Source organism: Vulpes lagopus, chromosome 21 (assembly GCF_018345385.1).
Source record: "Vulpes lagopus strain Blue_001 chromosome 21, ASM1834538v1, whole genome shotgun sequence".
In the NCBI taxonomy this organism is placed as follows: Eukaryota; Metazoa; Chordata; class Mammalia; order Carnivora; family Canidae; genus Vulpes; species Vulpes lagopus.
In genome coordinates, this window is record NC_054844.1 from 33,435,519 (window position 1) to 33,452,026 (window position 16,508).

A 16,508-nucleotide genomic window follows, 5' to 3' on the forward strand; every position below is an offset into this window, starting at 1 on the left:
TTACTTTGCAAAGATGATAAGTTTTAGCTTTTGCCTTATTTTTGTTGTTATTTTTAAAATCAGAAGAGTTTATGTCTTGTTGCATTAGGCAGGGTCCCAGAAGGAAATGGAAGATGCATTCGAAGGATTTAATTGAAGTGAGTTTAATGAGGTAGCAACTTACAGGAGTTGTGAGCAGAGTTAAAAAAAAAAAAAGAAAATGTAGAGAATTGCAATAGAAAGAGAAGTCCTTACTGCCCATAGACTTGAAAGGGGAAAGTGAACAAGAGATGTGAACACTACCTAGCAAGATCTGGTGTCCTGAAAGCCAGGGGCCTGGATAAAGACACAGACTACCAGCTCTCTTACCATTAACTGAACCAAACAAAATACATAAAGCAGGGAGCCCAGTGATGCAGTACACAGTGGTCAGCGTCTCAGAGCTCTGAACTGGGCAAAGAGTAGACTGTGCATCTGATGGACAAACCAAGAACCACCAGCTCATATGCCAAAGAGCAGATACCCCCATTTCTTTCATTTACATGAAGGAAAATAAATGTATTTATAAAGAGGTGAATAAAACTATGTTGTATGTATTTCAATTTATTTCCTTCAGTAAGAATCAAAACATATGACCTGTTCTTTAATAACAGGAATAAATTTATATAAATAAACACTTCCAAATGGGAAAGCTTAGACTAAGAGAAAGAGGTAGCAATGAGCATCATGAAAGAAACAGAAGATACAGAAAAAGGGGATACAAAAAAATGAAACAAAAGATAATCCAAGGGGAGCAGCTCAGATGGCTCAGCAGTTTAGCGCCGCCTTCAGCCCAGGGCCTGATCCTGGAGACCCTGGATCGAGTCCCACATGCTTCCTGCATGGGGCCTGCTTCTCCCTCTGCCTGTGTCTCTCATGAATAAATAAATAAAATCTTAAAAAAAAAAAAAAAAGGGCAGTCCAGGTGGTTCAGCGGTTTAGCACCTGCCTTCAGCCTAGGGCGTAATCCTGGAGTTCTGGGATGGGGTCCCGGGATCGAGTCCCACATCGGGCTCCCTGCATGGAGCCTGCTTCTCCCTCTGCCTGTGTTTCTGCCTCTCTCTCTCTCTCTCTCTCTCTCTCTCTCTCTCTCATGAATAAATAAATAAAATCTATTTTTTTTAAAAAAAGACAAATTCACAAAGAATGAGTCTATAATATCTTAATTAGAAAAGTTGAAGATGAGTCTTGCTTGCATTCAGGAACACCTCCCCATCAAAGTATGCTGTAAAAAGGATCAGGAACTAGCATAGTGCCCTACTGTAGTGACCTCAGTGTCACAATCAGTTATACGTAACAACAGACTTTCTAAATACCTCCTTTGGTTACTGGGGGTCTGCAATTCATTACTACATATATTACATATATAAGCATTTTTGATATATTCAATTTTTTAGGCTGTAAATGTGTATCATGTCACACAAAGGTTATTAAGGGCAAATCCTACAATGTCACAAGTTGTATAGGTAGGCAACAGTCTTTATTGGGAAAACATACAAGTCAGGAGTGAGCAGCACAGGGAGTCATGCAGAGGCCCCACACCATTGAACATGCATTAGGTCTGTATTCCAGGGGAGGATACAGACCTCCCCTCCCGCCCTCCGCCACTGCTGCTCTCTCTTCTCTTGGGAACATTATTAGTAAGGAAACAGACTATAAGAGGTGAAGAATATCTAGGTTAGAAGGTAGTTACTTCCATTTGGCTGGGAAAGCCAGTTGCCCAGCCTTTGGGAGGCTTTGGAGCTCAAGGAAAGCTGTAACACCCACACACCAGGACAATGAAGCTACCAGTCCCTCATGGCCCAAATAAGCCAAAAGGAGCCCTAGGATCACTCTTGGTAACTCTGCTCATTATATCAGATGTGATAATTACATATTTATTCTCTTCCAAAAATCCAATAATAGCACTTTCAAAACAGAACACTGTACTACACAGACTTTTGGTTTAAGGCAATCTAACATTCTTTTGTATTCTTATCCTCTGAAATTACATAATTATCACAAACCCACCAGTGATTATTTTGCTCATTAATAACATTAAAAAGAGGTCAAAACTAATTTAAGTCAATCTCTTACTAGGTTTTCTTCATATAATTTTGCATAGTTCTTATTCTCTGTGTTCTTTTCACTATAAATATTTTTATACTGTGCTGTTCTTAATTTATATGACAGATGTCCAATGGAAGCAAACATACCAAGTTTAGAATTTTTTTTTGCTTAAAATCCTTAACATGTATTTAAAAATTATATATGACAAGTGATTTAATGTCTCTAGGGTTTAGATTTTTTAAATTTCTTCCATACCAAACCATACCAAATTTTAGCAGTAATTTAAATATTGTTTCCTCCTTCTATAAAATGTTACTAAAACATGTTTTTACAACACCTCCCTAATTATCAGGTAGAGAATTTGACCGGCATCCTTATGGGGACTTTAGTCAAAATTAATCCCGCATTTATTGGTGAAAGGGGTAGATCTTATAAACTGCCATGCCCAATCAGAATTATACTGCTCGGCTCTTGAGATCTAAATGTAAATCATGGTGACTATAGTTGGTAACCCTGTATTATATCATTGGAATTTGCAAAGAGAGTAGAACTTAAATGTTCTTACCAAAAAAAAAAAACAACTAATTAATCAATATGTAAAATGATGGATATGTTAAGTAGATGGTCAGAATCATTTAATGATATATACATTTATCAAATCAACATGATGTAGATGTTAAATATCTTACAATTTTCCTTGTCATCTATACCTCAGTAAAGCTGAGAATGAATGACGAATGAATGAATAAAAATTTTGTAAACATACAAACAATATTCAAGTACTTTATACTATACTTCTTTTCAACTTGAAATTGGGCCATATCGATTGCACATAGTCTTTGGTATTCTATACTTCTATTGAGTATTTTTCAATGTCTTCTCCTATGAAAGGCACAGATGCATAAAAGGCCTTTTCATAAGAGGAAACAGAGGTTTGGAAACCCTCATCATTCCCAAACAGCTGACTCCAGAAATGGCAACTCACCAGGGTGACTTGGTTATTCGTGCACTTGTTTGCACTTCAAAAGGAAAAAAAAGAAAAGCCTGTTTGTTTTCTGATACTCAAGAAAATTTCGCATGTGGCTGGATTTGGAGGAATAATCAAAGGAGCGTAGCTCATATCCAAGCTGAGGCCACCAATCACTCTGGGGAGGTTGCTGACAAGTGGCCCAGATTTTGCAGTTTATCCAAAAGGGTAGATTGTTCGTTAAACAGAAGCCTCATCAAACATTGCCGTGATATGGTTTACATATGAAAAGCTATATTCTTTACTTAACATTCACAAGTTGCTTATGGATTAATTAGCCCATCTGCCACAACAAATGTATTCCTACTTCTTTTGCATTGATTGCTGAAAAATGACTACTTTCCTCCTATCCACTTATCCCTATCGATAAAACAGAAAATAACTTTTTAGAAACAAGACACTGGTTTTTCCATATCTGTATAGTTTTCAACTTATCAACCTGTAAGTGCTGGGGTAAGAGGGAATCCTTCCCAGAGGATAGTTTCCTATGATCAGTTTTTCATTTAGTCACCAGTCATCCGTTCATTAGTTCATCTGAGTGCCTTAAAAATGCTTCAAGTTTGACATGATTAAGGCTACTCCTTCCACTTGCTTCCAGTTCCAAATTTAGTTGTTAGGAGGACAAACTATTTATCCTAGAACTTTTACCATTGGCATCTTCTTTTCCTTTCTTATGCTGTGGCCAATTCTGATAACCTCTTGAGGTGCATAATGCTCTGGTTTCTCATTTATCTCAAATCGGGTGGCTCAGTCACCTTTGGAGAGTCTAGTCATCCCACTTTGGGACTGCTAGCCCCTGGTCAAATAGTGAGCCCATGAGTCTTTGCAGTTATACTCTACCTGCTATACTCTTGTTGCTCGGTAGTAGCAGAACCAAATCAGTTTTTACCAGTTACTAAAATGCCATATGTTAGATTGATAGAGGGAATTATATCATAGACTTCCGTGTTTATTATGACATCTAACCACTCACCTGCACCATTCAACAACAGCTTCACTAAAAAGTCTCTTTCTTGGGGCACCAGGGTGGCTCAGTGGTTGAGCATCTGCCTATGGCTCAGGTCATGATCCCAGGGTCCTGGGATCAAGTCCCACATCAGGCTCCCCACTGGAGCTTGCTTCTCCCTCTGCCTATGTCTCTGCCTCTCTCTCTGTGTCTCTCATGAATAAATAAAATCTTTTTTTAAAAAGTGTCTTTCTCTATGCCATGCTTAAATCAAATTGTCAGCCTTTTTGAAACCCTCTGCCAACTTCAAACTCAAACCCCATTTTGCATATTTCTCCCTTAATTTTCAAGTTATTTCTCCTCTCTCCCCATCAGTGTTGCTCCCAACCCTTTTTATCCAGTTTTTCCTCCTGAACATTAATGTCCCTGTTACTCTTTTGGCACTTTTGCCTCTCTCCTTTTAGTAGGCGCCTAGAACATTTTGGGCCTATACCCATGACTGCCTGTATTAGATGGAACACCTTTAAGAGAGGGCTTCTCTATCTCCTGTCTCATTTCACAAAACAAATAAAAATGATATGTAGGTTGTACAAAAGCAAGGTTGGGACAGAGAGGGAAGAAAGGAAGGGTGGGAGGAGGAAGCAAGGGAAGGAAAGGAGGGAAAGAATATGATGGGAAACAAATAGAATGATAAGGATATGGCACAATGAGTACCAGATACTGTGTTGTTGGTTTAGGATCTAGCCACTTGGAAAAAAATGAGGTTTGGCTGTTAATTTATTTATTAATTTACCACTGACTTTTTTTCTATAGGATTAAAACCTCAGATATTCTCCCAATGTTCTTCTTCCTAGCTGTAACTGATGATAGCTGAGCAAAGGAATTGCCAGAAAACCCCAATTAAGCTATTCTTTTTTGTTGTTGTGAAAGGCATAATTTATAAAATGGTGACCTTTTTGGTAGGCTAACAGTATGTTGATGAACTTCAAGTGAAGTGAAAAAAAAAAGTGTTTTGTATCATCAGTGCTTACATTTTCTAAGGGATCACGTGGGACAGTAGAGCCTTTAAAGGTCATAGACTTCCTTACTTTGAGAGATATTAAATAGCTTATGAAAATAGAGGTCAGCTGCATGATAACTGGAAGAAAAGAGCATTCCCAATGGGGAAGTAAGATATTTGAGATTATATTGACTGTCCTTTTTTTAAGATTGTATTTGATTGTCCTTAAAGCAAAAAAAAAAAAAAAAATTTGCATATAAATGCTATAATTGTAAATGAATGAATGTATAGGTCTTAGAATCAATAGCTATTGATCTTGCTGTAAGAACGCTAATATTGTCTGCATTTACTAAGCATTATAATAAGAACTAATTATTTTACAGCTTACAGTACTCTTCAGTAATTTTTATGTTTCTGCAGAAATTGTTATACTTTTCTGGATTTTGCAGAAATAATCAGTAAGGAACTCACTTTTTAAAAATTATTCTTGCTTTGAAAAATCACTAAAACAAGTAAGAAACAAAGGAATACCAAGACTACGTGGTAGGCAAGGTGCTAAGCCACCTTGGGGAGGAAATAGAATAATGGTATTAGTCTGCTCACTACATAATGACACACAATTTATGCATTAGAAGGATTTAATGTGTGACTGGAAGACACGCTGGCCACAAATTATTTTTCCTTTTACCCTCGTATATTGCTTGAAGTCCTTCAAAAAGGGCACTGTCTTCTTTCATTCTACTTCTATTAGAGGTTACTTTAAATGCCAGGCGTGTAGGAAAAGGGAACATATTGACATGTTCTAGTTGGTTTTAAGTAGTCAATAATGGATTATGACCAAGAATTCTTTGCAGAATGGGAAGGATATAAGACTTTGCAGGAGTGGATAGTCACTAAACTGAAGGGGCACCATAAAGCAGAAGCCTGGAAACAAAGGACAATTTCTCCCTACCACACAGATTTTGGCAGAACAATCTGACCTACCACTGGATCATCTTCTACAACCCCGGAGTTTATAAATACTGACCGCAGGAGGAAACATAAAGAATGACACCATCCAATGTGAGAGGCTAGATTTTAGGTTGTGTTTTTCCATTCTTGGACTTCACTTGCCACCCACTGATTACACATCCTTAGGAGTGACAGTGGTGGCCCCTTTCCAAATGTGCTGTAGTCCAACAGCTCAAGGAATGAAAGACTATGTCCATCGATGTCCCTTGTTCACTATTCCCATATACCCAGAGCCATCCAGACTTTCCAAGGTTGTGTAAGAATTCACAAATAATAATATTCAATGTTAGTCCATGAAGGAAAGAATCAGAGTGAGAACGTATAGATTCATGAATGTGTGCACACAGGTAGGTAACCATTCGTATCTTCTACTGGAGTTTCATACTAAGTGATCCAAGAACTACTGGGACATATTTTGCTGGTGAGGAAACTTAATTGCTCGATTTTTGAAGGCACATTAACTCTTTCAGGGCCCATTGAGTAAATTAGCTCCTCCAGGTCATTAAGCCTGTCTCTACATGACATGACGATTTCTACCTACCATTGTGTCATTTACCCCCAAACACCCCACACTTGCTCTGAGCACACACATATTCTTTGTCTACTCAGGGAGAGAGAATGTGCTCATTTGGATGTCAGCAAGCGCTCTATGTCTGCAACTCAGCAACTCCCTTTGCTTCTTTTTAAGGCACCCAGGGATCTCTAAGGATTTGTTGGTGCATAGCAGTTATCAGAGCCTCCCCAACAGGCAGATGGCTTAGTTGTCTAGAAATGGTATAATTTCAGGGGTTTTAAGCACAGTATTATGCCCCCAAGTATCTCTTCCTATTTTCAAAAGCCAACATTATTGATTCATCTAGGGTGGGAACTGTGAAGCTATTTCAGCATGCTGTAGTCCTTTATTAAAACACAACTTCCACGAAGGGACTCTGTTATCAGACCTGTTTTAGGGAAATAAATTGACAGCTATTTGAGAGCAGTCTGTACTGCCACTGGAAAGGGTGTTTAGAAAAGTGTGTGAGTGTTTGGAGTACCACAAAGGCTAGCAAACAGCCCTGGCTCTTGATAATTAGGCATGGGAGAGTCTCACAAAAAGAAATTTCTCTCTCCCAAATGCCAGTGGTTTGGCCCTGCTGAGAAGCAGTGATAGAGGGCAAAGGCAAACGTTCCCTCTTCTCTGTTATGTCCAGGGCTACCTTGGAGAGTCATAAATTGTTATAAATTAAAACAGGTGAGGATCCAAAGAACGTAGCATACTCAGAGATGTTTTAGAGCAGTGCTCCTTTCAAGAGCATATAAAACAGGTGGTATCTTGTTAATATGCCAATTCTGATTCAGTGGGTCTAGGATAGGGGCAGGATACTATATTTCTAATAATCTCTTATGCCATGCTTATGCTGCTGGTCCGCAGACCACACTTTGAACAGCAAGGATTTAGGATAAAATGTACATGACAATAACATTGTCTTGGATTTAAAAAAATGATGAATATGAAAGAAATTCAGCAATACCCAAAGAATTAGATTTCAGGCTGGTAAGGCTTGGATTAAATATTGAAAATCCCACCAAGAGGGACACCTGGGTGGCTCAAGGTTTGAGCGTCTGCCTTCGGCTCAGGGCATGATCCCGGGGTCCAGGATTGAGTCCCGCATCGGGGTCCTTGAGGGGGCCTGCTTCTCCCTCTGTCTGTGTCTCTGCCTCTCTCTGTGTGTGTCTCTCATGAATAAATATATAAAGTTTTTAAAATCTCACCAGGAGGTGGATAGAACATTTTTTAAGAAGATATACTTACCATTTCTACCTATGTGAAGATTAGGGTGAGCATTTTCTCACCAAATGTGTGATTTAAACTTTTAAATCTTTACTAATGATCCTGATAGCGTACTTCCTAATGAAACAGGAAGCAATTGTTTTCCTAATCTTCTTCACTTCCACGCATTGGTGAAGAGTTCAATAAATGTCAGTGTCTGATTAAATATTGCTTTACAGAATTCATATCAGAGCTGGCTTAAACTTACCCTCCCCACCTTTTATTAATCTATGATGACAGCCTCTCTGTTCTTTCCTCTAAGATGAGCAATGTCTTTTTATCTTCACAGGTCAATGGGAAGGATCTCTCAAAGGCCACCCATGAAGAGGCAGTGGAAGCTTTTCGAAATGCCAAGGAGCCCATTGTGGTCCAGGTGCTAAGACGAACACCTCTCAGTAAACCAGCCTATGGAACGGCCCCAGAAGTGCAGCTCATGAACGCCAGCACTCAGACAGACATCACCTTCGAACACATCATGGCTCTGGCCAAACTGAGGCCACCTACCCCTCCAGTGCCAGACGTCTGTCCATTCCTGCTCTCAGACAGGTATTTTTTTTCTGTCATTTTTCCCAAAGCCCTATTTGTTTGCATTCAGTGTTTCAGGGAGGTGTTGGAGGGAATCAGTCATGCTAGCAAGTTGACAATTACAGAGACACGACTCTCAGTTCTGTTTGGAAAATGTCTCCACTGTGTCTATATCCAATTAGTTCTCAGCTGGCCCTGCTAGCTATTTTCCCTGACCTACACAGTTGCTTCACTTTAGGAATCATGCTTGCTGAGGAGCAATGAAAAATTCTGGCTCTGATGAGTTCGTCTTCATATTTCCAGCCATCAAAAGCTCATGCTACTCATGAGCACTGGTCAGGGAAATAGCTTTTCTCACCAAAGCTGCCAAAAACCTCATTAAGCCTGACACAGAAGTGGCATGTTGGCACTATATTCTCCTCTGTGGGTCACTGCTCTCTCTTTCACTCTTGCTTTTCTCTTCTTTAAAGGAAAAGTGAGGAAATTAATTTAATTAAAGTGCAATTCTCCAAAGAAAGAAATTACCCAATATATTGAGATGTAAACAAAAGATCTGGCTGTCAGTGAGTAAGTGTAGAGCTGTGAAATAAGGATCTACTAAAGGAATATTTCTTCCCTATTTTTATCTCATTTAAAGGCAGCTGGAGATATTTTATTCCAATAATCCTACTTGTACAGTTTTGTTTTATGAGGAAGTATGTTTTGTCCCATACATTATGTTCTGGGAATTTTAAAGCAAATATTCAAATATTATTGAGAGTTTGATTTATAAGAACAATAGTCTCTTTAAACTACAACCCATCCTGCACTTCATAAAACACAGGTCTGATCAAGCCACTCTAGTGGCTTTCATTAGGTTCATTTCAGTGGTTTACATGCATACATTAGAATCGCCAGGGAATTTTGAAAAGCAGTGTCAATACAATGCCTGAATCCCATGTCAGGCCAATTAGAAAGGCATTTTTAGAGTGAGGCTCAAGTCTGAAAATTTTTCAGAAATCTCTGTAGGCAATTTTAATGTACAGCCATGTTTTGGAAACAACTCCTTGAGACTTCAAGCTCTAGGAGAATAGGGGCCCTGCTTATCTGCTTAGGACTCCATCCATGCAACCACTACTTATTAAGTAGCCCTCTTTATCAGGCACTGGAACTAGGTGCCAGGCATAAAACTGGGAACAAAAATAAAGTCAGTGCCTACCTTCTAGAGAAGGAGATGGAGAATACACAGGCAAACAAGTATATAATATTTGAGTACAGCCTGACACAGAGTAGCTTTCCAATAAACATTCTCTTGAATGAATAATATCTAAAATTTATTAGCTAATCTGACATGTTTTAGGTAATATTCCAAGTGTTTTACATTTATTAACTCATTTAATACTCACAACAATCTTTTGAGATAGTGCACTGTATTATTACCATCACAGATGAGGGAAGATGTTAAGTAAATTGTCCAAGGTCACATAGCAAGAAAGTGATAGGGCCACTTACTTAGGCTTCTGAGCCTGAGGGGTCTGACCCCAGTACCCACTCTCTTAACCAGTATCTGGTATTGCTCTCCATAAGTCCTGCAGATCTCAGGTTAAATGCAACCTCTTCTTGCAAACTTCCTAGAACTGCAATAGGGACGCCCCCCCCCTCCACCCCAATCTGCTCTCAGATTCCATATTTCCCCTGAAGTATCACATTATATTAACATTCCCACTTTACTGCTCTACTCAATTAATAGGGCAAGAATTGGATTTGGTATACCAATAGATTTCCAGCACTTGGCATAGGGCCTGGCATCTGGTAGACAATAAATGTTTATTGAATGAATGAATAAGGTTCCCTTCTTAACAACTGAAAGACAAGATAAATGCATCAGATGCCCAAAGCAGCAAGCTTAATGGTTTACCAACCTAAATGGGCTTTCAGAGCCAGTCCAAATTTAAGCGAGGACAGTTTACCTGTTAGATCAGCAGGCAAGATGCTGCATATACTGCTTTTGCTATCAGGGTTCACGTCGATTAACCCTATATGGAGATGACAGCCATAGGTCGCAGTGAGAAGGGACTAGTAGAATATTTACATTGACTGTGTGAGGGCACCAGGAGCATTGCGTCTCTCTTTCTCACCTTTGAGCTAGAGATATGGAAGCTAATTTATACTACTAACTCCAGTTTTTCAGTAATGTCCACCCGGACGAGGCTTAGAGAAGTCTCACCTGCCATCAACTTGGTTAATTGCACTGACTCTTTTTCACTGACTTCCAGAAATAGAGATGCCCTCATGTCCTTTGCTGTTAAACTGTACTTAGCCTTCATATGGTGTAATGTATAAGATCCATATCACAGCATATAGTAATTTTATAGCATTTCTGTAATTTATTTAAAATATTTTTCCAGGGGCACCTGGGTGGCTCAGTTGGTTAAAAGTCTGCCTTTGGCCAGGTCATGATCCTGGAGTCACAGGATCACGTGAGCTCTCTGCTCAGTGGGGAGTCTGCTTCTCCCTCTGCCCCTTATCCTGCTTATGTGCTCTCTCTCTTTCTCTCTCTCTCTCTCTCTCTCTCTCTCTCTCTCAAATAAATAATTTTTTTAAAAAAACGTTTTTTTTCCAAAGTAAGGCATATAAAAAGTCATGTACAATGCCTCAGATCCCTCTCATTTCCTTCAATCCTCTCTGAATGTCGGGATTATGAAACCCTATGGCCTATAGGAATTTCCAGTGAGGTATCACCATGAATGCTGATTAATATTTGTGCACAGGCCCTCTATCAAAGAGGGGGAAAATGTGGGTTACAAGACAGAACAAGGAAAGAGATATGAAGGAATGAGGACAATGTAAGTGCGTTTTACAATCTGAAAAATATGTGCTTTTGAAAACAGATTTCAAAAAACAGTTTGGGGCTGTGTATTATGAAATTGGTAGTACTTTGTTACAAATTCCCCCTTTGGGTAGACTTCAGTCTCAAAGGCCACACACCCATGGATGGAGCAAATCACAATTGGTGGAATGGAAGCAAGCCAGAGAGTATCAAGCATGATGGCCTGTCAGAGATGTCACATCAGACTCTTTGGAGTACAGTTCTGGCCATGGGCCCTTATTTTTGGTGTTCTCTCAGAAAATCAAATTGATGGACCTCGTGTAGGGGAGAAAGAAAAGCAATTGCTCTTTCTGAGCTTCTGGTTCACTCGAAGGCTGGCTTGCTACAGGTCTTATTGCAAAGCAGAGAAAACAAGTGAAATTCTAAAATCAGTGTTAATCTTGAGAACAACCCTTTTGATCCATTTCTATCATATTGCTACATTCCCCATAGCTGCCATTCTCTTCATCCGATGGAGCATGAATTTTATGAGGACAATGAGTATCTTTCCAGCTTGCCTGCTGATGTAGACAGAGCAGAGGACTTTGAATATGAGGTAAGATCATTTTCAAACCTCTTCACATTTCTTTTTTTTTTTTTTTTTTTTTTTTTTTTTTTTTTTTTTTTAATTAACTTTTATTGGTGTTTAATTTACCAACATACAGAAAAACACCCAGTGCTCATCCCGTCAAGTGTCCACCTCAGTGCCCGTCACCCATTCCCCTCCAACACCCGCCCTCCTCCCCTTCCACCACCCCTAGTTCGTTTCCCCGAGTTAGGAGTCTTTATGTTCTGTCTCCCTTCCTGATATTTCCCAACATTTCTTTTCCCTTCCTTTATATTCCCTTTCACTATTATTCATATTCCCCAAATGAATGAGAACATACACTGTTTGTCCTTCTCCGATTGACTTATTTCACTCAGCATAATACCCTCCAGTTCCATCCACGTTGAAGCAAATGGTGGGTATTTGTCGTTTCTAATTGCTGAGTAATATTCCATTGTATACATAAACCACATCTTCTTTATCCATTCATCTTTCGATGGACACCGAGGCTCCTTCCACAGTTTGGCTATTGTGGCCATTGCTGATAGAAACATCGGGGTGCAGGTGTCCCGACGTTTCATTGCATCTGAATCTTTGGGGTAAATCCCCAACAGTGCAATTGCTGGGTCGTAGGGCAGGTCTATTTTTAACTCTTTGAGGAACCTCCACACAGTTTTCCAGAGTGGCTGCACCAGTTCACATTCCCACCAACAGTGTAAGAGGGTTCCCTTTTCTCCGCATCCTCTCCAACATTTGTTGTTTCCTGCCTTGTTAATTTTCCCCATTCTCACTGGTGTGAGGTGGTATCTCATTGTGGTTTTGATTTGTATTTCCCTGATGGCAAGTGATGCAGAGCATTTTCTCATGTGCATGTTGGCCATGTCCATGTCTTCCTCTGTGAGATTTCTCTTCATGTCTTTTGCCCATTTCATGATTGGATTGTTTGTTTCTTTGGTGTTGAGTTTAATAAGTTCTTTATAGATTTTGGAAACTAGCCCTTTATCTGATATGTCATTTGCAAATATCTTCTCCCATTCTGTAGGTTGTCTTTTAGTTTTGTTGACTCAAACCTCTTCACATTTCTTCACGATATTATCATTGAGGGGTTATACATAACAAAGAAAAAATTAATTCATTACTGTGGGAAATATTTTGTCTATTACATATCTAGGGTAAGTTCTGTTAAGTATTATTTGTTTAAGCTGTTTGGTCTATTATTTTAAATGTATTGGAAAACATTTTTATAATATAAACTTGAAAATAATTTGCTTGCATTTTTGTTGATTTTTATGAATAATATTATGGAAGCTACATGTTTTCATCCTTCTGTAATATAAGATAATTTTCAAGTAGTGTTTGAAAAAAGAAATTATATTTAAAACCAAGACTGTGCTTGCTGTTTTCATTCAGTGTACAGCATTTTGGTTTTAATTGATAAACTAAATTGTTTTATATTAGTTATATTTTCTTTCACTTACTCAATATTCTCTTTAGTTGTGACTCAAGTATATACCGTAAAAAGTAGTTTCACTGACTTCCTAGAGAGAGAAATGGCCTAATGCTCTTTGTTGTTTAGCTTTCACATAGTATACGCTAGAGTATATGTACTGTGATATATAACAATTCCAAAAGCCCATCGATTAATTATTTAAAAGCTTTCACAAAAGTTAAAGGATTTATCCTAATATTTCTTCTGCTGCTGCAGTCTATAAATCTTTGAAAGGTTTCAAACCAGTCTGACATTTGGAAATAAAGTAGATTGAAGAGGTAAAGAAGCTTTGGTAAACAGGTAGAGAACCCATGATTATCTGCCCTTTTAATGCTTTAGATGATGTCATACAAGTTCAGCAAAATGTTCTTTTCCATTTTACAACCAGGAAATCCTGAAATCTCTTCCCTTAGGAGGATCTGAAATCAAATAAGGCCGATTCAGTGAAGCTTACCTAAAGCAAATAGACGTTTATTTGAAATCTTCCCCCTGCAAAAGTCATTGCTGGGGATTACAGAAATCATTATTTCTTTTTGGCTAGAATTTGGAAGGATGTGCAATGCTACTTAGTATCTGAGTAGATGGTTTGGGTGTTGTTGTTCCTGCTAATTTTTTATCCCTTCTTCATTAAGTTGATTGAGAAGTTTTATTTTATAAATCCATTCAAGGACTGGTATGTACTAAAATATCCATTAAGTTTTGTCTTCTCCTGAAAAATAGATTACAAAATTAAGTCAGTCACTTACCCAAATAATTCAAGATTAAATGATGTTTTTCTTTCAGTTAATGAATACTTTGGGTTTAGGGACTGGAATTATCTAAATCACTTCAGCTTTCTATCTAGTTTGTGCCTTCAAGTTTTATTAAAATAAATCTGTGCTCAGGGGGAGGACATGGAAGAAAGACTTGCTTAGGCTAACAGGTGAACAGTAAAAATTATGTTAATTAATTAGCATATCATTGAATATTCCAATACAGACAGATTTCCTTACCTTTCTATAAGACTTACTATAACTGAACCACATCCCCTTTTTTGAACAATATAAATCCCAAATAGATGCCAGCATCAGTATGATGACAGTGGTAAATGCTCAGACAGGTCCTCTGTAGCCTGTAATCTCAACTAATCACAGCATCATAGTCATTAATTTGCTGTCAGCTGTGATTCTCTTGCCAAAGGCATCTTTCTGAGTGATTGAAATAAGAATGTTCCTGTGAAATTTAAATAAGGAGGAAGTTACTGTGACAGGCTTCAATCATGAGAAAGGATGCATTTGAAAGCATCATACATGGTTAAATATGGGGGTGGAGGCGTGGGGGAAATATCCCAAGGATAATTTACCAGGTTTCAGAGAGAATAATGGTTCTACCTAGCACTCCTCAGTCTGTTGGGGTTATGGAGCAGAGTGGCCCACACCATCCCTCCTGGCTGTGTTAGATTAGACAGTAAAATCTAGTCCACTGCTGTCGGCAGAGCCGATCGTAGATGCCACAGTAAGTGGGGAGATTTAGAAACGACAGTCCCACCTTCTGCACTCTTGTACTTAGCAGCACACTGGTCAAGTGCTTCTGTGACCAACTGAGGTGACCTCAGCTGCTCTAAGAGCTCTGAGGATGCAATGGATGAGTACCTTCCAGAAGGACTGCTTCTGTGCCACTTAGAGAATATTACAGAAAACAAGTCCAATGGCCAAAGAAAGGACTTTGTCTCAGAAAACGATACTTGTTGGGACACCTGGGTGGCTCAGCAGTTGAGCGTCTGCCTTTGGCTCAGGGTGTGATCCCAGTTCAGGGAATCCCATATTGGGCTCTCTGTGAAGAGCCTCCTTCTCCTTCTCCTTCTCCCTCTGCCTATGTCTCTGCCTCTCTCTCTCTGTGTCTCTCCTACATACATACATACATACATACATACATACATACATAGAAAAAGATACTTGTTTCTCCTCAACCTAAACACAAACACACATCAACAGGCAATCGGAGAAGTAGAGGAAGATTCTCTTTCCATCTGCCTCCCTTCACTTCTACCTTCAATATTTAATGAACACTTAAAATAGACCAGGCTCATATTTCAGTCTGGGACTGATGAAGCCCCTACGGGACAGCTTAACCTGTGGGGGAGAAAGGTGAACAATAAACAAATCGGTAAAGATGTGATGCATTAGATGACGGTAAGTGCTAATGGAGAACAATAGCATGGGTGATGGAGAAAGGAAATGTGTGGTGTTGGGACAGAGTGTTGCTGTCTTGTACAGGGCGGGTCAGGGAAGGCCTCTCTCATAGGAACCTTAGAGAAAGTAAGAGAGCCAGCCACGTGGCTTTCTGAGGGGGAGAGAGTTCCTGGTGGAGTACAAAGGACCTGAAGCAGAAGCATGCTTGGCCTGTTTAAGGAACAGCAGAAGCCAGTGTTCTCCAGCAGCAAGGAAGAGGACCAGAGTGGTAGGAGGGGAAGCCAGAGGGAGGAGGGGCTTATATTGAGGCACCTTTCACTTTTATGGTGAGGATGGAAAGTTGCTGCAGAGGAGTTGAAGCCCTCGCAAGATCCCTCTGGCCACCAGAATGAGTCTGACCGGGGAAGCAAAGGCTGCACGCAGCAGGGAAGTCAGGCAAGCTGAGAGGAGAGGTGGATGCAGCAGGATGATGAAGCTGAGGCTTGGTCAAGGAAGGGCAGTACCCAGCTCAGTGCATCTTTGCCTAGATGCCTGCATTTCCATTATTTGCCTCCACGCTGTAATATAGTTTGGGCCGCAGTGGTTTTTCTTCTAACTTTTTAAAAGCAAAATATCATGGGCCAAAGGGAAACACAGTTTCTGGCATCCACTGAAACTAGCATAATAAATCCACTCTTTAAAAGACAGGAAGTGCACAGAACTGCATTTCTGAACTTGCTAAAATGCCAACTGTGCAACTATAAAGGCCCCTTTTTAAAGGCCTACTTACTATTGACTCAGTGAACCAAAGCTGATCTGTCTATCTTATGCATACATATTTAGGGACTTTTAGTGCATGGATTATTGACCCAATAGACCAAAACAGATCTGACTATCTTGTAAATACATATTTAGGGACTTTTTAACATGCAGATTATTGCATTGATAGACTGTAACAGCTCCCTTCAGAGCCATGATAGGCAGCAAATGTTTCTTTGGAGATACTATAGTCAGCGTGTCAATGTTATGGTGACTCTGGTGTGTTAGGGACCTCTATGAAATTTTAATGACACCCATATCTCACCATG

At 39.4% G+C, this 16,508-nt stretch overlaps 1 protein-coding gene across 1 annotated transcript in view; it reads left to right on the forward strand.

Annotated features, from left to right (window-relative positions):
• The window catches only part of PDZRN4 (PDZ domain containing ring finger 4), a 356,417-nt gene that overhangs the window by 283,301 nt on the left and 56,608 nt on the right, over positions 1-16,508 (forward strand). The window contains exons 4-5 of the mRNA XM_041736199.1: positions 8,151-8,407; positions 11,688-11,790. Of these exons, the coding sequence (XP_041592133.1) occupies positions 8,151-8,407; positions 11,688-11,790 (360 nt within the window). The remainder of the gene's footprint in view (positions 1-8,150; positions 8,408-11,687; positions 11,791-16,508) is intronic.